The sequence below is a fragment of the Lineus longissimus genome, chromosome 18, assembly GCF_910592395.1.
Source record: "Lineus longissimus chromosome 18, tnLinLong1.2, whole genome shotgun sequence".
NCBI lineage: Eukaryota > Metazoa > Nemertea > Pilidiophora > Heteronemertea > Lineidae > Lineus > Lineus longissimus.
In genome coordinates, this window is record NC_088325.1 from 5,899,344 (window position 1) to 5,926,363 (window position 27,020).

At 40.2% G+C, this 27,020-nt stretch overlaps 1 protein-coding gene across 10 annotated transcripts in view; it reads left to right on the plus strand.

Moving 5' to 3' along the window:
• Nucleotides 1-27,020, plus strand: part of LOC135502658 (uncharacterized) — a 65,560-nt gene that overhangs the window by 13,608 nt on the left and 24,932 nt on the right. For 9 of the 10 annotated variants that reach the window (XM_064795623.1, XM_064795614.1, XM_064795621.1 and 6 more), the window contains exons 2-14: nt 3,850-3,940; nt 5,444-5,791; nt 10,521-10,781; nt 11,212-11,502; nt 12,388-12,648; nt 13,228-13,530; nt 14,209-14,505; nt 14,906-15,190; nt 15,655-15,768; nt 16,480-16,498; nt 16,827-16,964; nt 21,604-21,701; nt 22,220-22,291. In XM_064795623.1, the coding sequence (XP_064651693.1) occupies nt 3,853-3,940; nt 5,444-5,791; nt 10,521-10,781; nt 11,212-11,502; nt 12,388-12,648; nt 13,228-13,530; nt 14,209-14,505; nt 14,906-15,190; nt 15,655-15,768; nt 16,480-16,498; nt 16,827-16,964; nt 21,604-21,701; nt 22,220-22,291 (2,575 nt within the window). In that variant the 5' untranslated portion in view covers nt 3,850-3,852. The remainder of the gene's footprint in view (nt 1-3,849; nt 3,941-5,443; nt 5,792-10,520; nt 10,782-11,211; nt 11,503-12,387; nt 12,649-13,227; nt 13,531-14,208; nt 14,506-14,905; nt 15,191-15,654; nt 15,769-16,479; nt 16,499-16,826; nt 16,965-21,603; nt 21,702-22,219; nt 22,292-27,020) is intronic. The other variant, XM_064795620.1, reaches the window with a different exon arrangement.

Below are 27,020 nucleotides of genomic sequence, written 5' to 3' on the forward strand. Positions count from 1 at the left end.
ATTTCAAAATAAAGTGAATTATGCCATTTAATTTCAATGGTGGGAGTCTGTATTTGTTTTTCCAGAGACCAACATCCCAGCTATTAAATGGGCATTCGCAGTCACATAAATCTGAGGAATTTCTAATTGGCTTTAGAAGTTCAATTTCTAGCCAAAATAGTGGTACTTATGGTCAACCATTAAAGGCAGCACTCTTCGAAGCTTCATGTACAGAGCAGTACAGAGTGAAATTTTCACCAACTTGTCATAAACATTTCCCCACGAATGAACGATTTGTACAAAGTTAAAACCTACAGTACCAAGCAAGTGTCAAACAAATTGTATGTGTACACTTGCAAATCTTTTGCATTTTTCGTCCCAGGCAGAATCGAGAATTGTATGTTTTTGCCATATTTTGCCCTTGGCAAGTAGCATGACTATTTCCATCAGGAATCCTACCTGCCTAAACATGAAACTGATACCTCCCCAGGTAGAATCATTGGGTGTGTAAGCTTTTGTTCCCACACCAAACACATGTACATGTACATGTATGATATCGTTACCTTAATGATAGGCAACACCATTTTGCCTATAACTTTTCATTAGGCACTGACAAGATTTCCACAATCCATCAAATTGAACATAATAGTAATGATATGACTTCTAAATTGCTTTATCCAGTGCAGTTTACGTTTACACACAGTGCTCTGGATTATTACCAAAGTTTTATTGGCCTGTACATTCAGGATTCAAGCTCAATGATCTGTGAGAGTACATGTCCAAGCTGCAGCTAAAGTTGTGGCGATATATTGTGGAAGATGAATTTGAAGGGTAAAGGGAACCAAAGAACTGACTGTGACTGTTGCCCCTAAAAATGTCTTGGCCAATGATTCTGGCCCAAAACTGGTAAATTTGTTTTGATGAACTGGTGTTAAAAAAGTGTGGCCTTCAAATTCTGAATTTCTTGATCAATCGCTGACTATGACTGACTATCCGTCCCATACAGCCCATTGTCATTTCATCTAAAATTTGCAAAAGTATATATCAATAATAAAGTATTGTGCAAATCTTTGAGTATGGTAATCATGGAAAAGATTTTTTGCCTAAAGGTGCGTTCATAACCTAAATATCTTATTAGGTATCAGGAATACAAATTGTTTGGCTGGTTGGGGGACGAGGCATGATCGTTGCCAATTTTTATTTTTTTACAATGCTTCAGGCAAGGACAACACTTCTAAATATGTTTTTTGGCGCATTTGGTTCTTGCAGTATTTCAGATCAGCTGAGCATCAGGTATCTTGGCCTCTTGTTGTTGTATCAGTTTCTTACTGATTATATGATCAGTTGGACTTGTGTTTAACCCTTAGAAGCCCGATCTCGACTTTGGTCCAAAAAGAAAAAAACTATCTTTTTGCCCGATTTCGACTACATGACTTGTACAGTCTCCAGAACTTAATCGTCCCCCCTTTGCATAAAACACTTATGACAGCTTTGTGAGACTGATGTATTCTGAATGACAACTTTTGTTACATAGTGCGGTAGCTGAGCATGAATTTCATATACGGTTTTGCAGGGTGAAAATTAAGATTTGAGAGAATTTAGGCGTCAAAGGTGATGTAAAGAACATTTTGCTCCAGACACTGCCTCTAAAGGGTTAAGGGACCATTCGAGCAATTAAGGGCATTGTGACTGAACTATCAGCTGCTCAATAACCTTGTTGTTGTACACTACAGCATCAGCTACCATCACAAAATTTCACAGAAAATAAAACAATTTCAAGGCCTACTGAATTATCAGCTTTGCCCAATTTGCAATTAGTCCCAAGAGTGAGCTCTCTTTACAGCAATCATCGTAGAGAAATAACAAATTGCCTAGACTTCTGAATATACATAATAGGTGAAGCTAAGTTACACCAATGAAATCTGACACAACCTTACCATGTATAAATCACAATCTAGGCCTTATTGGATCTCCTGAGGCGGCATCTTATTCCATTGTTAAAAGCAGTTGAATCAGAACTTCTGCGATTGTTGTTGTCAGTCTTTAGTTTGGGGCTATCTGACGCATCGCCTACAATTTTGTAAAAAAAAAATTAATCATCAGTTACTGGCTCACTTCTATCATGAGAAATATAATGTTTTTGATATCTGTAGGGTACTTTTTCATATCATTACATGTACATCTGATATTTAATAAGAAACATTGAGGCCAGGGAGGGGGGATTCATGACCTGGGTGCAAGTCCATACCAAGTGGTGATCTCATTAAACTTCCCCCTGAATACAAGCTTGTGGGTAATGTCGATTGAAGGGGGAACCCAGGTGGGCATTTTTGTCTTCTCAACATGAGCACCAAGCTTACAGATGTTAAAAAATCTCGAAAAGTGGCGAGCAGAGACAAGATTAGGGGAGTGGCGTATATAGTCCATCTGATACCACCCGACATCGCCATATTGAAAGAAACGTCCGCGTACTACCACGTGGTGATTGTGACGAAGTTGTACAGGTGGCACAGTGAATTGGCCAAAATATTTCTTCTCAAAATAACCCAACACATCAATATGTCATTGCGTGCAGTGTTTCCTCTTAGTATGGTATTCATACTGCTCAATAAAAAAGTTGATTTTAACGTTTGACTAGATCTTCCTGTTATAAAAAACGTGATAACACTTATAGATTTTTCATGACGTCTTTATATAAACGCATATCATTGTGGTGTTAAATATGCATGTATTGTCCTTTCGGTCTCTGATCCCCGCCCAGCCATGTCATTATAGACTTAAGATTAACTTTACTCTGACCAGGAAGAGATAACTGACTTTAAATATCTTTTTATTATCCATATTTGTTGTCATAAGATATCAATAATGGGTTTAACCCTTTGTTGAGGTGATAGTGTGAGTGAATAAAGAATACAAATGACTGACAGCAGATTTGTAGGTGTGGTGTTTCAAATCAAGTTTGTCCCATGACGTTGCCTCTTGTATGCCATACATACTACAGGGTGGCCCAGAAAACATTTTCATTGCACAATGGAATTCTATTTTGTATCCATTGTGTGAGGAAAAGTTTTCTGGGCCACCCTGTAGACGGGATTCCTGTCCCTTTCGATATACCCTCACATCCGACAGCTTGGGGCATTATGCTACCACCCTGGGTGTCTGTTTCTCTGTCTTTCTAGCCCTAAACTTTTCATATCCAGAGCATATCTATTGTAATGATAAAAAAGTGCTGCACTTGGTACAGTCCAAGTCACAATATCTGTCTTGCTTTGCCTTAGTTACGTGCAACGTATGGGCGAGTTGTGTGCCAATGACGCTTTAGTGACACACATATATATTTTGTGTGTATTACACGCAACCTTCACTCTGAGTAGCGTGCCTATGGCGTGAAATGCGGGATGTCAATTTTGATTTGGACTGTAGCTATTGCTTAGCACTCGGGGATACCATTAATCCCTGAGAAGGACCTGGCCAATATTATGTCCTATCTAAACTTCAAATCCACATTCCAAGCTAACCACAGCCTAAAGCATGTAGCAAATGCTGGGCAGAGTTGTCTTTTTGACTTTGAAAAAAATTGGTACAGTGCTAAAATTTTAATTACCTTTAAAGGGGGACGATAGGCAGGAGCAGGAGGTCAAATTGAACATCTTCGGGTGACTTATATGCTCAGTGACGGCACTGGGTCAAGTTTGATTCAACACTTGATATATTCCTGGTACAAGTGCGAATAGTCGACGTCCTGTGAGAACGGAGAGACCCCTATTGGGGACTTCATGTAACTTTATCTTGCCTACCTAGTGGCTGTTTATGGAGTATCTTCGAAATGTTGGTAATCCTGCTATCATTAAATGTTCCTTCTCTTTTTAGGTGATGACGAACAAACGAGAAAAAGTGCCATATTCCCACCATGTGATCACAACACTCTTGTTCATTAGCCTGATTTTAAATTGTGCAAATGGTAAGGTTTTTTCGTGATTTCTGTAATGTAAAGACGGTAATGTCACATGACCAATACAATAATAGCTTTTTTATGATAAATTTAATCCCATGCCAAGACTCCATCCCTGTTTAGCAAAAAACTATCTCAAAATCACATGCGATGCCATTAAGGGCAGAAAATCATACCAAACCCTATGTCATTTAATAGTCTTTCGGTTAAACAGGTTTACAGCTGATTTCTGACTCGGTAATACATCTTTATTGAAACTTTTCATTGTGTTGTGAAGGGTGCTGTCCCCCACCAGTATAATATTTTTCCGTATCACGTACACAGTTGTATCACATGGGTGCGCAGTTCAATGAATCCATGTAGTAGAAACTCTTGGGTCATTGATCTAAGGCCGCATCATAAACCTATAGGAACTATACACAAGGGCCAAGCCAAAATATGACATGATAACCATCATACAAACTGGTGTCGTCAAACTGTTGTTTAAGGAACTATTGTTTAAGGAAGATTTTAGCTTCACCCTCGCGGTTTTGCTTTGACAATCAATACAGACAGTGAGGTATCAATTTCTATTCTAAAATATCTCAAAGTAAACAACAAAAAATGTGGTTTTAAATGCTCTTTAGCTCACCTCTCTGAGATAGCAATGACTTGACACCTTGGAGGCCAAGTTTCGGTCCAATCCGATTACCGGTTTGCCCACCAGGTGGCTAAAACCGAAAACACTAAAAGTGTTATATTCCCTGAACTAAGGGCTTGATCGTCGCTAAATTTTTATCATAGCTGCATTTAACAATGATACATAACTTTACACCCGGGTTTTTGATTCGACATACTTTTCAAGGTCACAGAGGTCAAATGGCGTAAATTGGCCATTTGAGTGTAACTATGGCACGTTTCTTAACCCCTAAAGCTATGAACTTGAAATTTGGTAAACATGACTCCCTCTGTCATACAACCTCCGAAACCGAATTTCGGCTTGATCTGATTCTTGACTTGGCCACCAGGGGGCCCGAAGTGGAAACCTAGAAAGTGTGATATATCTTTGAGTGACTCGTTTCTTGATAACATTTTATGGTAGGTTCTCCTAGCAAGGATACATCACATATCATACGAGTTTTTGATATGATCATTTAACCACCATACAATATATATCACACAGATTTTTAATTTAACCTTCTTTTCACGGCCACAGAGGTCAAATAGTGTAAATTGGCCATCAGGCTGTAACTATGGTAAGTGTCTTAACCACAATGACTATGCCTATTCATCACAAATTGAGTACACAATGTACGTTATTGCTTGACCACATCAGACGTATAAGGGTTGACCATATCGTGTCTGAATGAAGTAATTTTGTCTTTGATCAGCCACTGTGGCTATTATAGATCGGTGAAACTACATCAACTGGTGGAATGCAGAACTTTCCTTTTATCTGACGATTGATGAAGTAAAAGTGATTGGATTTTATACTCCATAATTCTCAAAATGAATGTTATTGTTTTTTTTCAGCTGCTCCTTCTTACAGTGTGAATGTTTCACCGACTACCGTTGGTATAGGCGATAGTGTTACTTTATCATGTCGGATTACTGACCCTTCTGGGTTCACTGTGCAGTGGAGGAAAGATATCAATGGTGAATTCAAAGATGTTGGAACCGCAACTAAAAATGGTTGCATATTTAACGCACAGCTTGATAGCACAAACTACAGATGGGATATCTGTGGTGCTGCGACAAATATCTCCCCAAGAGACTATAATTTAAAGATAATCAAAGCTCGACCTGCTGATGCTGGTACATGGGATTGTCTTGATATTGGGAAGGGCACGCCTAGTGACCGTGTGGAAGTCAAAGTACAAGGTATACAATGAGTTTCAATGTAATATTGATTTTGCTTTGCATGACCCAACCATATAATATCTTGTGGACAGATAGCATATTATGAAGCTGATTGATGATTGATGGGCGGATCGACCTGTGATTTCCAAAATATCTGACATCAAGGGGTTATGGTTTTCATCTGATTGTATCTTTCCCTTGACAAAACTTGAGGTATACTGTCAATGGTATTTGTCGAAATCCCTGCCAAAGTACAGATGATATCCTATATATCTAGGGTGTTTGGGGATAAACTTCTTTTGGTGACCCGGCCCCTCCTCTTAAATAGCTATGACCTTGGATTTATCTGAAATTTTAAGGAGCCCTTAAAAACTTGCACTCATAGGTAAGTAAAATTATATTTGTACCGCACTGTTTCCACTTATGATAACGTTGCATCTAGAGAGCGGTGAGATTGAAGCAAAATCAAAGCTCACCAGACCAAAATGGGCAGCCGAGAAGTCTGACTGTGACAGCCCTGAACTTCATAAGTGCTATCTGGTTACAAGGCATTAACATTGACACCCCGCTGACATGCAAATAGCTTACCCCACCGAAGGCTCACAAACTGCATACAGTCAGAACCAGCAAGTTTCAACTTGCCATTGGGGATAATGTCATCCTCTGTTGTCGACTAAAAATGCCCCTGCGGTTTTTACCGTCGAGTGGCGGAGGCGGCCAACTTCTCAAGGATCAGCAACTATTATCGCCCAGACCACTTATAAACACGTTTGTACGATTGTATCAGGTGCCGGGAAATATGAATGGGATACATGCCAATCTCCAAGCAGTGCAGCGACTAATCTGAATTTCAATTTGCGAATTCTGAAAGCTGAGGAGTCTGACTCCGCCTACTGGGATTGTTTCGACATTGGCAAAGGTGACGCTTGTGATTTGTTGCATCCAAGTGAAAGGTGAGACTGGTCTTGTTTGGCGTAAGGAATTGAAACCAAACTGGAGGTACAGTGGAACCTCCCTATTAAGGACACTAGTTCTAGACCCTAATTGGTTGTTTCCATTCAATTTCACCTCTCTAATCAGGACACCTTTCTATAAAGGACAGCATTTGTCAGTCCCAAGGGTGTCCTTAATAGAGAGGTTCTACTGTATTGGTTGTATCACCAAATACAGCAAGGGTGGAGCTAAGAATTAGACCAAAATCTTGTCGAGGTTTTGGCTAAAATGACAGCTCAAGCCAAGCAGTTTTTGGCAGTGAGGTATCTTTTTGAATTCGCATTTGTGGCATATGGAGTTGTCCACAAGTCCATATGGCTCAGGCTATCAGCTACTCAATCTCCATATCTTTTGTGGTGCCTGTCTTTTTAGCTCACCTCTTAGCAGAGGTGAGCTTATCCCATACCGTGGCGTCCGTCGTCCATCGTCGTCGTCGTCGTCGTCGTCGTCGTCGTCGTCCGTCGTCCGTTAGCAGGGCACGTTTCGTAACTGTTAGAGCTATTGAGTTGAAACTTGGTACACATGTACCCTTATGTAATGACACCTTGGAGACCAAGTTTCGGTCCGATTCGTTTCATGGTTTGGCACCAGGGGGCCAAACGTTAAAAGTGAAAATATGCAATATCTCCCTTGATAGTAGTCGGGAAATTTTGAAAAAAATATGGTAGGTACTTCTAGCAAAGGTGCATCATATATCCTCCGGGTTTTTGATTTGCCCTCCTTTTCAAGGTCACAGAGGTCAAATAGTGTAAATTGGCCGTTAGGATGTAACGATGGCACGTTTCTAAACTGCAATGACTATTGATCCCAAATTTGGTACACATTTACCCCTTAGTCAGGTAATCTCAGGGACCGAAGTTTGGTTCAATATGATTCACCACTTGACCACCAGGGGGCAAAATCCAAAAACCTTAAAAATTTGATTATTCCTTAACTTCTTGCCCGATTGCCACCAATTTGATATCATGGGTACATCTAACCGCCATACAATATATGTCACACAGGTTTTTAATTTGACCTTCTTGTCAAGGTCACAGAGGTCAAATGGCGTAAATTGGCCGTCAGGCCGTAACTATGGCACGTTTCTTAACTGCAATGACTATTGATCACAAATTAAGTACACATGTACCCCTTGGTCAGGTGGTCTCAGGTACCGAAGTTTGGTGCGATCTGATTTGCCGTTTGGCCTCCAGGGAGGGGGCCAAATCGTAAATTCTTCAAAATGCCATTATTCCTAGTATTACTTGCCTGATTGGCACCAATTTTATATCATAGGTACATCTAATTCTAACAACCATTCAATGTGTCACCCGGGTCTTCTTTGATTTGACCTACTTTTCAAGGTCACAGAGGTCGAATGTACTGTAAATTGGCCATTTTGGGGAAATTGTAATTGCTTGGACCTACATCAAACCTAACACTACATGACACAATACCATGCTCTTTATCCATCTTTCCTCCACATGAGGTGAGCACAATGGCCCTGGCCATTTCATTCTAATACACTGTTTGCTAGCTTAACTCCTGTGTCTTTAGCCTTAATTAGTACTCCAATGTCTTTTGATACTTCAGTGTCTTTTATATGTATCCTTAGTTTCTACATGTACGGCAATTGTCTTTGTTCCTGCTCCTTCAGTGTCTTCTTAGGCTTATAGCAGTGCACTCTGTCTTTCGTCATCTGTACTTTGTTCCAATGGCGATTGTCATTATCATAGTATGTGAGAGTCTAAAGTCTTCAAAGCGCTCCATTGTCTTTTGGCACTTAAGTTTCCTCTATCCTTTGAGCTGAATACAATTGTCTTATCCTGTTGTTACATGAAGCCCTCCATTGCAATTTGATACTTTAGAATCTATTATCATTAATGTGTTTTTGGCTCACCATAGGGGTGTCTATACAACACCGCGGTGTCTGTCATCCGTCGTCGTGTCTGTATCCTGTTTCAAAAACAGTGGCACATTTCTTAACTGTTAGAGCTATGAACTTGAAACTTTGTACACAGGACCCCCCCCCCCCCCCCCCCCCAGGTCCGGTGACTTCTGACAATGAATTTCGGTCTAATCTGATTCTCGACTAGGCCACCAGGGGGCCAAAACTAAAAAAGGTAAAAAGTTCAATTTCTCGCTTATTAGTGACTTGTTTTCGATGATATTTGTACGGTAGGTTCTCCTAGCAAGGCTACATCACATATCCTACAGGTTTTTGATTTGACCTTATCTTCAAGGTCAGAGAGGTCAAATGGTGTAAATTGACCGTTTGAGTGTAACTATGGCACGTATCGTAACCGATAAAGATATGAACTTGAAATTTGGTACACGTGACTCCCTATCACATGTTACATCTGACAATGAATTTTGATCTGATCTGATTCTCGACTTGGCCACCAGAAGGCCAACACTCAAAAAGGTGAAAAGTGCAATATCTTGCTGTGACTTGTTTTCGATGATTTTTTAAGGTCGGTACAACAAGCAACGATACATCACATGTCACACCGACTTTGGTTTGACCTATATACTATACATGTAGCATTTTTCTTAACCAGGATGAATTTGTAACCACCAAATATCTATATGATGAGCACAATGGCCTCTGGCCGTTTCATTTACTGTTGAAGAGTATTTAGCCTTTGCGCTCCTATATTCTAGTATCTTGAATATCTTCCAGGTTCTTTTTTCATCCTTTTAGTCCTTCAGCATATTCTCTAGTTACCTGTTATCTAAAATCACTTAGTCTTTATTCTACAGAGTGAGTCAATAAAAACTATACACTTTTTTAAAGCTCCATTGTTTTATGGTCAATGGTGCAGTAATATATACAATGTTTTTTCACATGTAATTTAGCAGCAACTCTTCCTTCTTCTCTTGGCACCAGTTGTACTTCTTTAGGTTTGTGCATGTCTACACAAGAGACAGTTAGATTAAAGGGCGCAGGAAATCTGACTTGGTAATTGCTGCAATATGGAACTAACATTGAATCTGTTTTTGGCTGGTAAAACCAGAATTTGCTGGGTTTAGCCTTGGTGCAGATGACTGGTTCTTGTAGCAGGCACATATGATGACAAACGTGAACCACATTTTTTGCCGCATGCAGTGATGATTGCAGGACACAGCAATGAAAATCCCCTGTTTGCGGGGCACTTTTGCCATTTTTTTAGATGCAAATAGTGTTCCCACCAATATGCTTAATATGGCTCTGCACTGCTTAAAAATAGAAAACATTATTTTTACTTCGTGATTGTATGCATATCAACCCTTTGCCTACAGATCTACTCACCAAAGGCCACTGGTGCCATCGTGGGTTTTATGTATTTTTGGGAAATATCGAAAGGAGTTGCACAAATTTTTTGAAAATCATTTTGGCAAATATCTGGCCTTTCCAAAAAATATAACTTTTTTGGACCTTATTGGTAAATGGTAAATTCACCAAAAGTGGCCAAAAAAGATGATGAAAAAAAAGAATATAAATTATAGACATTTTTAAAACTATAAAAGGAAAAATTAATCACAGCAGTCATTTTACTTGCTTTTCAATAAGTTAAAATAAGGCGTTAGTACTTACTCCTCTGAACTCAATATCTCAATTTTTGGAACCACTCTATTTTGAGCCCAGGATCTTCAAGCTTCAAACCTCAAATTTCCTGCCATCCCACCCTCTCATGGTGTTCAAAAACTATGGATTCGATATGGGCCAGAGAAAATTACAATTATCTTGCTTGCTCATAAAACGACATTATCTAATCCTTTCCTTTCGTTCGTAAAGTGCCACCACTCACGCCTACAGTGACCGGCCTAGACAAACCAGTGGGTGTAGGGACGAAACATACCTTGACATGCGATGCCCACCAGCCGGGAATATCAAACTCCATCGCCTATACCTGGTATAAGGACAACATCGCCAAAGCTACTCTCAGTGATCTGTCCTTTAATCCGGTCTCGAAAGCAGATGCCGGATCATATAGGTGTGAAGCGAAGAATGCTGTTGCAACTACAACTAGCAAGAGTCTAGACTTTGAAGTGTATTGTAAGTATGCTGGAATAATATTACCAAGAAATAATAAAGACTAAAAATATGGAAACAAGACTATGTCATCGTATCTGGCACTAGGTACCACTTTCAGACAATAGGGGGCTCGTCCAAGATAAATCAGCCTGAGTTTGTAATGAAATCGACAGTGATAAGCGACTGAGCAGATTACTCCTATCTTCTACCTCTATATTGTCGTTGAAACTTCTTCTAGGGGTATGAACTTTAATTAACGAAGCGAAGTTTAATCATGAAATATTAACCTTTGATAGAGTAAGATTGATGAAGCAGGGTGTGTAACACGCATTGGTTAAGCATTTCATACAACGTGTGTAACATGCACTGACGTACTAAATTACGTCCTGATATCCAATCAAACACAGTATTTAGTTTTTGCTAACTTTGCCAACCGTTTCTTTAATTGCAGACCCACCTAATACAATAACCCTTTCATCAACAAAATCAGTGCGTCCATTAAACCAACGAGAGTCATTCACCTGTATGACCTCTGGAAGTAACCCGCCCAATCCAATACTGACCATCTACCGAGATAAGGGCGGGAAAAAGGAGCTTCTCACTGGAACTGGGCCAACAATCCTATTGAATGATCGGAGGATGGCAAAATCAGACAACCAGGCCAAGTTTTATTGCGAGTCGAGTGTGAGCGGCTATCCGAGTATGTTCAAGAAATCCAATGAGATTACGTATACAGTATATTGTAAGTCAAAAGTGATACAGCGGCAAAACTATCTGTGAAATTGAATCCTTTACAAAATCTATAAAAAGTTGTCGTTAAAGACGTTTCTGTGTAGAATTTTCATGGATTCTGTAGAATGTTCTATAAATAACATTAAACAAAATTTGAAAGCCTTTATTCATATATGATTTAAATGGTTGACCCCTTTCACCTTTTGACAAAAGATTCTGGTGAATCTATCATTGATTGCCAGCCAGCTCTAACTTATGAGACACTCTTTTTACTTCCAAACTCCTATCTCTAATGCTTCGCCTGCGAAAAAGCAGTTTGTACCCTGCTGGCGGCTAAACCAACTGGCTCCATCGGAAAGAGGTTCCCAACGGGCCTCAAACCTTTGACTGCCCGTTAACAAGGCAGATGTCTTAACCACTAGGCCATCGAGATAGAAGTGTATTAACTTGAATCATCAAAGATCCGTTACAGTCCTGGTCATAACTGACATACCATCTTCTTTGGGTAAACTGGTGCCACGTAACCTCGCCGTCAGCTTACCCCCAACTCATGATGTGGTTGTGAAGGTTTCGCGTATGCTACGCGTAACCAAGTATAGATTAGATTGTTTAATCCATTTTAGATTCTGTAAATCATACTTGGCGTAACATAATGCAAAATATACTGCGATCCTCATGCGCGAAAGGTGTGTGTAAGGTGCACGCAGCTCAGTTTGGAGCATTAGTGCAACCTACATGCAGGTTTGTGAACAAGGGACTTTAGTTATTACTTGGACTGTTATGCCATGTAAATCAGTATGATAATGTCCATGGTTGGCAGTGTCTGTGGACTGATATCTATATATTTTTCGAGTACAAAGAAGGATTGTGGGATATAACATGATTCCCTTTTCAGATCCACACACCGTGACCTTGCTGACGAACTCAACAAGGACAGTGGTGGCAGGAACGACCTTCACCTTAACATGCAATGCCACTGGTGGAAACCCAGAGAACGTCAAGCAGTACAGGTGGACACGAAACGGGAAGACGCTGCAGTCGACGTCGCGTGTTTATTACCGTTACGACGTGAAATATGATGACGGAGGAAACTATGGGTGCACTGCAACAAATGATGGTGGTTCCACATCAGACAGTATAAACATAACTGTAAATTGTAAGTTCTCTCCTTTAACCCTTTCACTGCCTGTGCACAGTAGTACCTTGCATAACAAAATGTCATCATCCTGTGAAATAGAAAATTTATTCGTATTTGCCCTTGCTGGTTAAGGCCTATCAATATCCATTAAACCTGCTGGGTGGGGGTTGATGTTATCATGTTATAGGAGATAATAAGATTCATCGTATTTTTCAGACCCACCAATATGGAACCCTGCACTTCCTGAAGTCCTGATATATCCTAACGATATTAGAGAGTGTATAAGGCTAGGACTTGATACAGTGGAACCTTCCTTAGCGGACACCTCTAGGGACAACCTCTCTATTAAGGACACTAGTTTTGGTCCCAAATTGGTATTTTCCATTCAATTTGACCTCTCCAATCAGGACACCTCTCTATTAAGGACTGCATTTGTCAGTCCCGAGAGTGTCCTTAATAGAGAGGTTCTACTGTACTTTTAACTGCGATGTTACAGGCAAAAAGGTATCAGGACGAAGCTGTTTTGACACTACAATGTGTTCCATGAACATTTATATCATGTTAATAGGAGATAATAAGATTCATCGTATTTTTCAGACCCACCAATATGGAACCCTGCACTTCCTGAAGTCCTGACAACGACCGCCACCTTGAACCGGCCGGCCAAATTCACTCTCCACGTCATAGCTAACCCAGTCGCTACGGTTGCTACCTGGTTCCGCTACCACAGCTCTACAAACTTCACAGCCCTGGACTCCGATTTCACCCCTGCAAAGGTCAATGAGACGACGTACACTTTAGAGATAAAATCAGTAAAGCAAGACTATTTTGGGCAATATAAGGTGGATGTCACAAGCCCAACTGGTCCAAGCGCATTCATTTTCAAATTGACACCACCTGGTAAGTGTTAGGAGATGCCACCAGTGAATTCAGGTCCAAAGTTGATAAGTGGGTTGCTTTCCACCATCAGCTCAGTCATGAAGATCAATCTCTGTTAGGGAGATTCTCACAGGAACTCCAATGGTGCTTGTTATCAGAACACTGGACCTCCCGAGGTGATAAGTGCCTGTGATATATCATCTTATAATTATTGGCACATCCTTTTTCATAACCAGAATAAGTGCTATACAAAATAAATCTAAGACTAGGTAGAGTAGACATCCTGAATATAGGGTATGTACAGGTAAACCTCACTTATAGTTGACCATCAGTAATCAAAATTTCTCCTGACCAATGTGGGCTTCCTGCTGAGACGGATTCATGCAGGATACCTCATGAACATCAATAAATATTTTGCTTCAATTACGTCTCTAGTCTTGACCCCTAGCTTGTTTTGGAAACCTAAAAGGAGGGGTCAAGGATTTGATAGTGGCTAAAGAAATCTGCACGGCATGGTAGTATGAAAAAAATAAAGCTATGATTCTCATCATGACCAGCAAGGCCTTTAAACCTCATTTACTGAAGGTTAAGTGCAGGCCGCTTTGCATTTCGGGCAAGAACAAGGAGGGATCCTGATGGATCAATGAATTAAATAATTGTATTGTTTAAAAATAACATTGGAATTATTTTATTTTTCAGGTAAACCTAATCCTCCATGTTGTTTGAACGTTACTATGGTGACGTCTAAATCAGTCACCTTGACCTTCAAAGCTGGATTCTTCGGTGGATCGGAGCAAACTTTTACAGTCGAGTTTCGAGAGAGCAGTGGGAGTTGGAGTGATGCTGAAACTAAAGTTGCTGACCCTGGGACTGACCGCATTGCTACGGTGAAAATATCGGACTTGAAAGAAGAGACTGGTTATGAGTTTCGAGTTTGTGGCAAGAATAGTTTCGGAAGGAGCGAGTATTCAGATATTGCTGGCACAGAAACAGATGGTGAGCATGCATCTTCCTTTAGATCTTAACCCTGTTATTCGTTATGTGTGGAACGAAGTTAGGGGGCAAAACCCAATTACTGTAAGTGTAGCATAAGTCACTAACAAAATTGTTCCACTTCCTCCTGGCCTAGGCCATTCTCTTTACTAGGGTCCAGTTTGTCCATAGCGTCTCAGCCTAATGTTCTGTCAATCTGTGGTCACTGGCCTGCCTTACAAATTCCTCCTGAGAGCATGCCTGGTGATGTTGTTCCTTGGCTTTCTTAGGGTGTGGCTGAGCCAGTTCCACCACCTCAGCCTGACCTGCAATCTGCTGTTGACAAAATCTTCAGAATAGCCTAATTTACATCTAATTTCATCTTTGAATTCTAATATGGCCTTTGTTCGCTCCTTTATTACAGCGGCGCCACCAATTAGCGACGATGAAATCTCCATCATAAGAAAAGATGCCACAATTACCATCTCTTGGCCAGCCCTTGGTCGAGAATATACAAAGATTGAAATTAAGTATTGCGTCATCCGAGGGGAAAATCGTGGAGTTTGCGTAATACACGAGGTCAAGGACACATCAGTTACCATGGCAACCATCACAGTGGAAGAGGGAAAGGAGTACGGCTACACAATGACAATCTACGACGATGGTGACACCGTTTTTATATCGGCAGTTCTTGCAAGTAGAACCGAGCGTAGGTTTCATTTAAAAACGTTTTGTATCTCAAAATACAGCCGTGCTTAACACTTTTTCTACCGCATCTGGTATATACCATGTCTGTACACTGCGCACTGTTGGCCATAATCCATACTGCTTTAAAAAAATTTCGTAAATTCTATTGTTAAACCACAGTCACAAAAAAGTATTTGAATGGTTACACCTGAAAAAACGTAATGGCAGCACTGCCTCAAATCAATGCACACCTCGTCCCTAAGATTAGGTATTGCTGCCTATATTGCAATGGAACTTTTCCTAAGCCAAGTTGGAATCCAGGCCGCCAGCGAGCCAGAGCCACAGTCCAAATCAAAAAGCCTGCTGAAGCAAATGAGTGTTTTAATCATCTTCTTTGATCATCATCATCATGATCTTTGTGGGCATCAGTTTCATGCATTGCTGTTTACAATTGTAATACCGTGTTGTGTTGATTTCTTGTTTCAGTGCCTGTTGTAATCATAGCGGGGGGAGCGGCTGGCGGCGGTGTCCTGTTACTCATCATCATCATCATCACCGCAGTCTGCATCAGCAAGAAGAGAAAGGAGAAGAAAGAAAAAGGTAAGTACAGTCCCAGTCACAACTGATGTCCCTTCTGCTTCCGAAAGCTTTGCAAAACCTTCAAAGTGTGTTTGCCTAAGCAGCACTCTTGAGTTACGTTACGATAAGGCTTATGGTACCTGGTGTCTTTGCCAGGGCAATTAACACGTTTGCTGCCGAGCCAATAATATACTCGAAAGCTGGTTTCTGCTCCATTGCCAAGCCACGAGTTCGTCACCATTGCCAAGGCAAGAATATATTCGGAGCAGTCTATGAATTATTCCATGTATTTCAAATGACTGGCAAGGGTGAATACGCTTCCGTTCTGTAAAGCAATATGGGATGTACATTTATTTTAGTGTGTTTATTATGCACTAGGTGTGCTCGAGGCTCACAGCCTACACTCGTGGTGTGGCAATGGAGCAAAATGCAAAACCTGGCAAACGTGGCAAATGGCGGTGCGCTCAAAAAATGGGGCGACAGTGAACATATGAAAGACACAGCGCAACGATTATGAGAATCACAGGTAGCTTGTGATGGACTCTTCCCATGGCCAACGACGGAGTCACTAGGCCCGTAAACCAAATTGGCAGTTGACCGGCAGTGACTTGCAAAAATGCTCATCTCGCCGGATCGGAAGGGTTCACCCTTGACTATAAGACTTCCAAGTTTGGAGCGCAGGAGAAAACCTACTGAACATTGTGGCTGAAAATTTAATTTAATTTCTTTCAGGTGATGTTGAACTTCACAGGTGAGTCTGGATTTTCTATTCTCAGTTTTGTTTAATCATCCAATCACTGTTCCTCTTGTTCTCTTTTATCACTATATAGTCTATTGGTAATTGTTCTGCTTGCATACTACTGGTCAGATTTCTTCGAAGTTTGGTTTTTATTTGATCTTTGCCACGTGACCATGGACAAGATCCTTCCGTTTAGACATATTCATAGAGTGCCTCTTCGAAATTGATGTCAGTGGCGCTTCACGGGAGAAAAACATATACGACCCTCCCAAATTCTTTCCTTGATTCCCACGCCTTCACTTAGTCTACCCAATATATGTCAATTCCTTTCTGTCCCCAGGGTTATCCGAACCTCTTCTACCAACAATGACCCAGCATCTGCGGGTTCCTCTAAGAAATTTCACATTTTTGCGAAACCGCATGCAAAAAATACGCTCCGGCGAAAATATCAGGACACACTTGTGGTTGAGGACAAGGGGTATGTGCATTTAGGTTTTATTTTGCTAAATGCACCGTTCTAACAAATTTAGTCATTAGAAGGGGTAGGTGCATTCAGGTTTGGGTTTGAATAATGGCACCATTCTATTAAAAACAAATATAGTCATTAAAATTGGTATGTGCATTTACAAGTAGGTCTGGTTTTGCAATTGGGACCATTTTAACAAATGTGGTCATTTTAAAGAGCAGTATGTACAAGAAAATCATTTCACTTTGAAATACCAGTGGGGCCATCGTCAAACAGAAGAAAAAATATCATGTGTTGTCAATGTTCATGTACATGATAGTTTCTCTTCTGTTTGGTAGGTGGCTCTCCTAGTACTTTAACGAGGGCACATAACTCACCTTGATCATAAAGAAGAATCAATTTGCATGCATTTTTATGCAATGCCTCGTTGTGTAGCCAGTAACTAGTCTTGATTATACTATTGTGATAGATGTATGACTGACGCAGTTAATATGCGCGTTGATAGCAGACATCGTAACTTCAGCAGTATAGCACAGATGGCAGCACTTAAACAGGAGCTAGTGGCACATTTTTGGGTAGGGCTGTTGAAGAGGAGGGCGGGTGGAAATCAAAATGCACCCCTCTGGAAATGCCTAGCTAGGGGTCTGATTGATGAGTGATCCTAACTCAAACAACTGATCACAAATTCGGCACAAAGATGAAGGTGCAGCAATAGCAAATTAGACATTTTTCGATAGTGATTCACTTCCTGGGTCTTAGTTGGTTCAACAGCACTTGTCACACTTTCCAGCGGTGCCATCGATGAGTGATACTAACCCAAACAATTACTTACAAATTAGGCACAAATCAGGTGTAGGTGCAGCAATAACAAATTTGACAATTTTCAGATTAGATGACAGGTTCATCAAATCTTTCTTTAGTTATTGCACATAGGTTATATTCAACCTCATCGGTAAATGTTATTGTCCTTTTGGGCCGCAGGATGAAAACTACTGAGCCCAATGTCTTCAAAGTGTTGTTTTTCTTCAATCTAGTTTTGGGACCCAACACAATTTCAAGGCTAAAGATTTGCAAATCAAGTAAAATATATCTTTATTGGATTAGCACTTTGATGATTTTGGGGGATCTAGAGAGAAGCCGATTTGTTTCATAATTGATATTTTAAATGATACTTAAATGGAACTGAAACCGCCAAGCCAGTTCGTATGACCTCGTTTTCATTTCCCGCGTATCGGGTGATCAGAACGAGGCATGAATGAAACATGGCGCCTAGCTGTCAATCATTGAGTGACGTTACTACTATGGAATTTACTATGAAAGATCGCATGACTCACGTGATTCTCACATGATTCTCAATAATAACAAATTGAACTGCGCATGCTCGGGCACTGGGGGCGAGCTACAAATCTGAACTCGAATAGGAAGTTGGAAGCTTGACTTTCTCGGGCGGTGAAAGTCGAAAAATTGAATAAATCGCACGGCGGTTCCAGTTCCCTTTAATAGCACATTGGAAGATAAACTTTAAGGGACAACTTTGGCGTGGTAGTTACCTGGCCAGGAGGATAACGACTCTGCTTGCCACCATGCGCCGCCACCGGTAGTATCACACAGATGCTGAGTTCTAATAATGATTTTGGACAGTATTTCGAGGCAGTTTTGGACATGGCAAGTGATTTTCAGGCAGGCCTATCGTTACATTTCATTCTAGTGCATTATTTATTGCAGTTCAATGACTTTTCAATTATCCTGTTTTGAGAAGTCACGGTCCTGCTGGAAGCCATTTTTGTGTGAAAAACCATCATATCTCATACCCGAGTTGTCCCTTTAAGGTAGCTGCTGCAGACCAGACACAATGGTGTAACATGCTTGCACTATTGATGTCCAAGTCATGTTACCTTCGAAAGAGAGAGAGAGAGAGAGAGACATTGGAAGATATACACTGGAAAAAAACCTGTACATTTCATCAAATTTCATCCAGGAATAAACAGTACAGAGCAGAAAATGTCAAACTCAATGCATATTGCTATGCACACAATTATACATATAAAAAAGTTTACTTCGTACCCTTGGTGACTAAAAATGTGAAAATTCTCTTGGGTCCCAAAATTAGGTTTAAAAAAACAAATTTTTAAGAAATTGGCCCATTGTTATTTGCACAGCAGTCCAAAAGAACAGTGCAATTTACTCATGACACCAACTATAGCATGCTGGTTTACCTCGATTATGCTAGATAAAGTTGCTAATATTTCACATTTGCTTGATTTTCTTACAGTTGGAGGTAAAGGCAGTAATTCATTTTCACTCGGACAATGCTTTTAGATATTATTTGTTTCTGGTATATTGATATGCTTCAGCTATGCTACATATCTTATTTTTAGATATACTCTCAACTCGGCTCTATAAGATTAGGTTGATAATACCACCCTATACCACATTTATGATGTTTATTCATAAGGATATTCATCCAGGTTAGGGGTGTTGGCCTATAAAAATTCTCGTCAGACCTCATTGGTTGGAATCGTGATTTTGGATATTCCTACATGTATGATTAACATGTAATGGGCGGGCAAGAATTATATGATCTGGTATTATACAGCCGAGTTGAGAGTATTTCCTTGTGTATACATGTAGACATGATAGAATAGGTTTGAATCTTTCAATGGGTTTTGTTCCGGGCCCTTGCTCAAACTCCGAACCCCACGTGGACATGAGAAGGTTTTTTTTCTTTCAAATTAAATAAACATAAGTTGTTCACATCTACAATATAATAAAATGATATAATGATGATTATCACTTGAAGGGGACTACAGGCAGGAGCCGAGGGGCTGATTTGGCCATCTTCAGGTGACTGATATACACAGAAAGGCCCCTAGGTCATATCGTATTCAGCACTAATATATTCCTATTCGTACCAGCGTGAATCATTTCGACGTACTGTGAAATGTGAGAGACCCCTACTGGCGACTTAGTGTAACTTTATCTTGCCTGCCCTGCAGCTGCCTATATTGTCCCTTTAATATGTGTCGCCTTTCTACGGTAAGAACCATGCTCAATGTGCTTTGTCTTTGTATTACAGTGCATTAGCAGTGTATTACTGCGCATGATTGTGCATTTCGGGGAGGGGTGTTGGATGAATGATAGGAGTGCCAATGATAAGTTTGAAAATGCTGGAAAAATGTTTGAACGTCTGTCTTTTAGTTGTTTTTAGCGCTTTCTGCAAAAATAGCAGTTATTTGTTGTTTTCTAGTGACTCTGTTGTGACTCTTAAGTTAGGAATAGGCCAATCAGTTTGTTTTTTAATGATAGTCGCTTTCCTCAGTACATGATTATTTTGTAAGCTCTTTACAAGTAGGCGTAAAAGCCGCTTTGAAAAACAGCTAATTCTATGCAGTTTGCGTTTTTAGTTCTGCAGTCATAGAAGATGTATATAAGTACACAATGTATAATGAGTTCTTGGAAATCAATTTGGAAAATTTGGAAAATTTTTGTCATTCATTTGTCTATTCATTTGACACTTTATATTGTTTGTGTGTGTATGTCTGTTTATAAAGTGTCCCAACTCTCAAACTGTGACTTCGTTGTACTTGTGAAGTGATGTTATTTGTATTTCTGTTAACTTGTGTTTAGAGTCCTTAATGATCCTGTTTCATGTTTTAAATAACGAAGTGGCTGTGTACACAGCAGACTGCTGTGTTCGCAGGAACAAGGTTGCATGCACAGCAGAGGCAAATTAATATAACTGCGTCATCAATGACGTCAGCTGGAGAAAAAATGGCGGTGGCAGTGGCGGTGTTGTGGCCATATGACCAAAACAGTTTTCTCCAGCCATCGAAGTCTGCTGTGTACTCTAGACAATGCGTGTGCCTGTACATTGTATACACAGCATGTTGTGTATTCAAGAGAAAATGTTGCTAGAATTCACAGCAGGTAGCATAAAATCGGAGGCGGGGCTTTATAAGGAGCCTAATGAATATTAATATAAAACGCTGTGAACGTGAAACTACTGTCTGTTGCATACACATCATGCTGTGTACATATCCTCTTCATTTAAATAATGAAAGTGTGGTGTATACTGGAGGCATGTTTTATTTCTCAAAAGAATTCGAATTTTTGTTCTTTACGACTTGAAAGGTGACATCACAATGATGTGATAATCTAATGGTGACGATGATGATTTTTATGTGCATAAAATTTATCTGGAACAACTACTGGCAGGTGGTGATTGTTGGCTACAAGTGTCCTCAGTTTTTGGTTGTCCTGGTACCCCACCAGGGAACCACAATGTTGAATATAACGCTATGTATTACTAGACCACTCACTTACGACAGTGGGAATTTCTTTTTGCGCTGAGTGTTTATATAACATTGTTAATTTTGTTGTTTATGAACGTTGTTAACATTGATGATATTGTTTATATATCATTTGTTTATCTGTAAAATGTCGCACCTCTGTCTCCAGAAGAAGGGGTTTAAATCAACCAAGAAAGAAATTCAGTATGAAACAATTTACAGACTGAGGAAGTTTGAACCGTGACAGAGTTTTGTTATGTCAATGACTGATGTGACGTAGCCAACACTCACCCCCAGTGTGGTTTACCCCTAATTACTAGAGTTGTATTTGTTATTAATCATTCTCTTATACCTACTTGCAGCCGAAAGAGGGGTAGCATGGACATAGGTCAAATCAACCCTGGTTATGAGAACGATTTCAAGCAGCGGGATGAGGCAAGAAAGGACAGCTTGGCAAGCAGTGAGTACACGCTATAAGAGGGGTGATACATGTACTGGTATATGCCCAAAGTGGGGTGAAATCGTTACATATATTTCCACCTTACAGCTTCAACCATTACTGGTAAATTCTCTATTTCAATTAAATCACTACGAAAAGACATTTTAAGATAACAGTTTACTAGAATGATCACAGCTAGAATACGGTTTATGAGTTGGGGCTGTTGTAAGAAAGAATGTTAGTGCGCAACATCATGTTGACATGTTGTTCTATGTACATCGTTGCACATGGAACAACGTGTCAACATCGTCTGTTACAAGCTAACATGCTTTCTAACAAGTGGGCCCCTCAGTTAATTTTGCAGAAGTCAGCTGGTCACAGAGGGATACGTTAATGCCAAAATCATTTTTGTGCAACCTGCAGACTCAGGCCTGCTGCTTGGTCGAACAAGAGTCTGAACTTGCCTAATATAAAGTGTTGGCAGAGTCCTCTTGATGTGATTAAGAGCGAATTGTAATTTCTCTCCTGCCTCCTTTCAGTTTTGGACAAAGGTCACTTTGCCTATGAAGATGTCAGCATCAATAACTACTGTCCAAAGATGACCTCAAATGGTAAGCAAGTTCTATCATGAGTATTTCGTTTCTGTCACTATGTCAGACCTAGCTGTTTTTAGCTCAGCTGACAAAGTCAGCGGAGCTAGTCAAATAGCTATTCGATTGGTGTCCGTCCTTCCACCCATCCTGCCATCCTTCCATCCATCCATCCATCTGTAGGCAAAGTTGGGCATTTTGTAATCATACAACCGAGGCACTTCAAATCTAGTCTTGCTTATAAACACCGCAGAAAATGTTGCTTTCGGAAAAAAATTTGGGCGATTCGACTCAAATTCAGCTCCCCAGGGGGCAAAATGCGAAAATGAAAAAACAATTTTTTGACGCTCTATTCCAGCAGATAAAAGCTCGAAATAAAGTTGAAAAGGTCTTCATGATACAGAAGTTTTGATATAAAATAGATTAGTGTGGATTTATATCACCAGTTGGCGGTAGTGAGCAAAACTGTTGTTTGACCCCGGATGACCCCGCTTTAAATTTCCCGCCGGTTACCTGGAGTACTATCATCAAGAAAATGGCGGTGACCTTTTTATTTCTACCGGAGCGATGATTTTGTAAGTGACAAATTTTCTTTTTAAGCCTTTACGGAAACGTATTTTGGTACGAAACTTTACACGTTTATAGAAAAGATCAACGAGAATGTGTTCAAATGCCCTCACAACGATGAGTTCAACAGAATTTGGTCAAAACAACCTTCGAATGGAGTCAACTTTCTTTGCGAAATTGAAGCGACGACTTCATTATTTATCGTAATTTATGCAGATCTGAGTCCAGCTGATGGGCGATGTTTTGATTTGTGTTCAAACTATTGGAAACTTCGGAAATTAGTTCTATTAGTTCTACTATTCTGTAGGAGTATATTTATTATAGCCATTGATGTTGACAGCTAAAAGTTTCTTGTCCAATCACGTGACCTCTCCAACACTCGATAATGCACTCTTTTCGTCCACGTTTTAGGCCAATCTTCGGCCTGAACATGAAATCTAATAAGCGCAGTACTTAAATCAGATGTTTCTCTCGCCTTGAAAACATTCCTGGGTAAAATCCATTGAGATTAGTCGAGTTAATCCACTTTTTCCGTGCCTAAAATCTCTGCCGCTGAATTCTATAAATAGAAACTATTAACATCGCGGCAGTGTGGTTCCCATTGTGCGCCCTCCCACTTCACACCATGTCAGGAACTTTTACGGAGAGAGAGGGCGTGCGGTAAGAAGAATGGCCAAAATGACGTCACGTTTTCCTGGCAATGCCTCTTGCCAGACCAGTCAAGCATTGGGAAAGCATCTTTAAAGGACAGTTCTCGTTAAAACGCTTAAGAAATTGGTGTGCTATGAATGGCCCGGTAAAAACCTAAGGCGGGAATAAGCTTTCATTGATAAATCTAAGGAGTTTCAAGAACCCCAAATCACCAGTAAGGTTCATAGGATACTGGTCTGTCATTGGTTTAGGTCTCCTTATCATTTACATACTCCAATATCCAGAAATATAACAATATTTACGATAACTTTTTATGTTTTTGACATTATTTGCGACCATTATCGATAACGCGCTCCATGCGGATTCGTAAGGTACTATTATAGTGTAACACCATGCCTCGTCAAGTTACCTCGCTTGCGGAGCCACCTGGGTGACCCACGTGCTTAGACTCATAGTAAACATTGTAGTAGAAATATGCTAATGACTATCCCTTATATGGAAACCGAAGTAGTTGAATATTTTCACTGCAGGTGTCTCTGATAGTCACGTGGATTGACGAGCAATCTCCTTTAATTCAGACAACGTTAGAACTAGAGAAACGAATATGTTAATTTGCAAAATTAAAAGCAGATTTCACCACTAACCAGCCAAATCGGAATACGACGGCGCAAAATGTTCTCGCTTTCCTCCTGCTAAAAAACCTTGTTCCCGCACTCCTATTTTAATTTATCCCAAGGAATATGATATGATCTGTTTTCACTTTTTGGCTCAGTCACCGTAGGGGAGTCTATGCAATACTGCAGTGTCCGTCGTCCGTCTTCGTCGTTGTCCGTCGTATCCTAGTTCAAAAACAGTGGCACGTTTTTTAACCGCTAGGCCTATGAACTTAGAACTTTGTACACATGACCCCCTAGGTCAGGTGACCCGTGACACTAAATTTCTGTCCGATCTGATTCTCTACTTGGCCACCAGGGGGCCAAATGTGGATATCTAAAAAGTGTGATATCTCGCTTATTAGTGACTTGTTTTCGATAAAACTTTTGTGGTAGGTACTCATAGCAAGGATACATCATATATCTTACGGGTTTTTAATTTGATCTACTTTTCAAGGTCGCAGAGGTCAAATGGCGTGAATTGGCCGTTTGAGTGTAACTATGGCACGTTTCTCAACCACCAAAGCTATGAGCTTGAAACTTGGTACATATAACCCCCTATATCAGATAACCTCTGGTGCTGAATTTCAGCCTGATCTGATTCTGGACTTTGCCACCAGGGGGCCAAAACAGAAAAAGTAAGAAGTGCAATAGCCTGCTTATTAGCAAATTGTTTTTGATGAAATTTTTATGGCAGGGACCCCTAGCAAGGTTACCTCAGATGTTGCACGATTTTTCGGATTTGACGTACTTTTTAAGGTCGCAGAGGTCAAATGGCGTAAATTTGCCGTTTGAGTGTAACTATGGCACGTTTCTCAACCGCAACAGTTATGAACTTGAAACTTTGAACAAATGACCCCCTAGGTCAGTTGACCTTTTACACTGAATTTTGGTTCAGTCTGATTATTGACTTGGCCACCAGGGGGCCCAAACTCAAAACTCAAAAAGTGTGATTTCTCGCTTATTACTGATTTGTTTTTGATAAAAGTTTCATGGTAGGTACTCCTAGCAAGGATACATCACATATCTTACGGGTTTTTGATTTGACCCACCGTTCAAGTTCACAGAGGTCAAAGTTGAAAACTTTACCGTTCTTGGTACGTTTTGTCGTTGTTCAATGTAAAGAGTTTTAATTTTGTGTAATGATGCATCTAAGAAGCCACTATTTGTATGCCAAGTTTCAGCCAGATCGGAATTCAAGTATGGCCGAAATTGCATGTTTTGTGGGTTTTTCCTCGTATTGTGGCAATCCAAAGGTCGTGAGTTCAAACCCCGGTCAAGGACAGCCAAAAATATTTTTATTTTTCATCTTTTCCTTTTTTCTTTTCTGAGTTCTATTTTACATTTTCTTCATTTTTTGATTTATTTGGTGCCATAGATTTAATTAGGCGGCCATCTTGGAAATCGTTTTTGCCGATTGCTGTAGTGTAACGAGTGATGGAATTGTTATGGTCGGGTGGATGTGTCTACATCACATATCACCCTGGTTTGTTATTTGACCTACATGTCAGGGTCACTGAGGTCAAAGTTAAAAATATATTCACCATTGTCATGGAGTGGCACATTTCTTCACTATCATTTTCACCTAGACTCTACAAGCTTGGAACCACAAGTCTCGGATTCACCACTTGGCCAGGGCCGGCTCTTAACTGGTCACAGATGCATGTATAAATTATGAGAGGCCTACATACTGTAGCACTTTCTGTAACTGTCTACTAAAAATACTTACGGTGAGCACAATGGCCCCTGGCCGTTTCATTTGTAATTAAATGGTATTCATATAATGAGATCAATAGTAGTGTCCGTGTCAGATCCCATCATGGAGGTATAAATAATTATTTATACCTCCATGATCCCATCGTTCAACTAGTCTTCTCTCCCCAGGTGCCTCACACGGACCTTCACGTCCCCATACTCAAGACCAACTCTTACAATATCGCCCTCAAAACAACCCTGGAGTCATGAATTCACAGGTGCTCCTGTGAAATCTCAGTTCTAGTTTATTTATCAAACTTTATCGAGGGTTACCCGGTTATCGAATCGAATGGATGTGTCGATCGTCGGGGCGGATCGATATGTGGTTAGGTTGTGCGTCCAAGGCGATTACTAATAGGTCATTCAGTTAGTTTGAGAAAGATCATGATCATGAAGATGCGTGTTGTGTTATCATAACTGGAAAATAAGTTGAAGTTATTATTAGTACTACGATTCTTACATGAGTAAAAAGTAGACGTTTTAAGCAACACAATAATGTTACTCCCATTTTTTTCTGTAAAGCTATACTGAACTAGGGATATCTTCCGTTGCCTCCTGTAATATTTACACACCATGGCTGATTAGTTCAATCATATTTCATCCAGCTGGCAGCTCTGCATTGGAAATTTTAGTGGTATAACGTGTTCTCTTGACCTTCAAACAGTAGTATAAAGCCGATATTTACAACTTTATACCCTCAGTCCTATGTTATTAGGTCATCCAGCTGAGCGCCAGGCCCTTGGGCCTCTTGTTCCAAATCTGTAGGGTGCTTGTGGGACCTTCTGCTGCATATGGAGTGTTTTTTCTGACACTCCTATGTACATGTACACAGGGAAAATCTGGTGATGTCATTTTGACATCAGTATGTATGATGTCAAAATGACATGTCGGAATGATATCGTTCATTCTGGTGACAATGGATGATGCCGAATTTACATCATCGAACAGTGTCAGAATGTCAAAATGACACCATTCTGTCATGATTCTGATGACGTTGAAATGACATGAGATTGGTTTTAAAATGAGATCACTGAACAATGTCAGAACGACATTATAAGTCATAATACATCTAGCATTATTCTGATGTCATTCCAACAAGATGTCATTTTGACCTCCTTGGATTT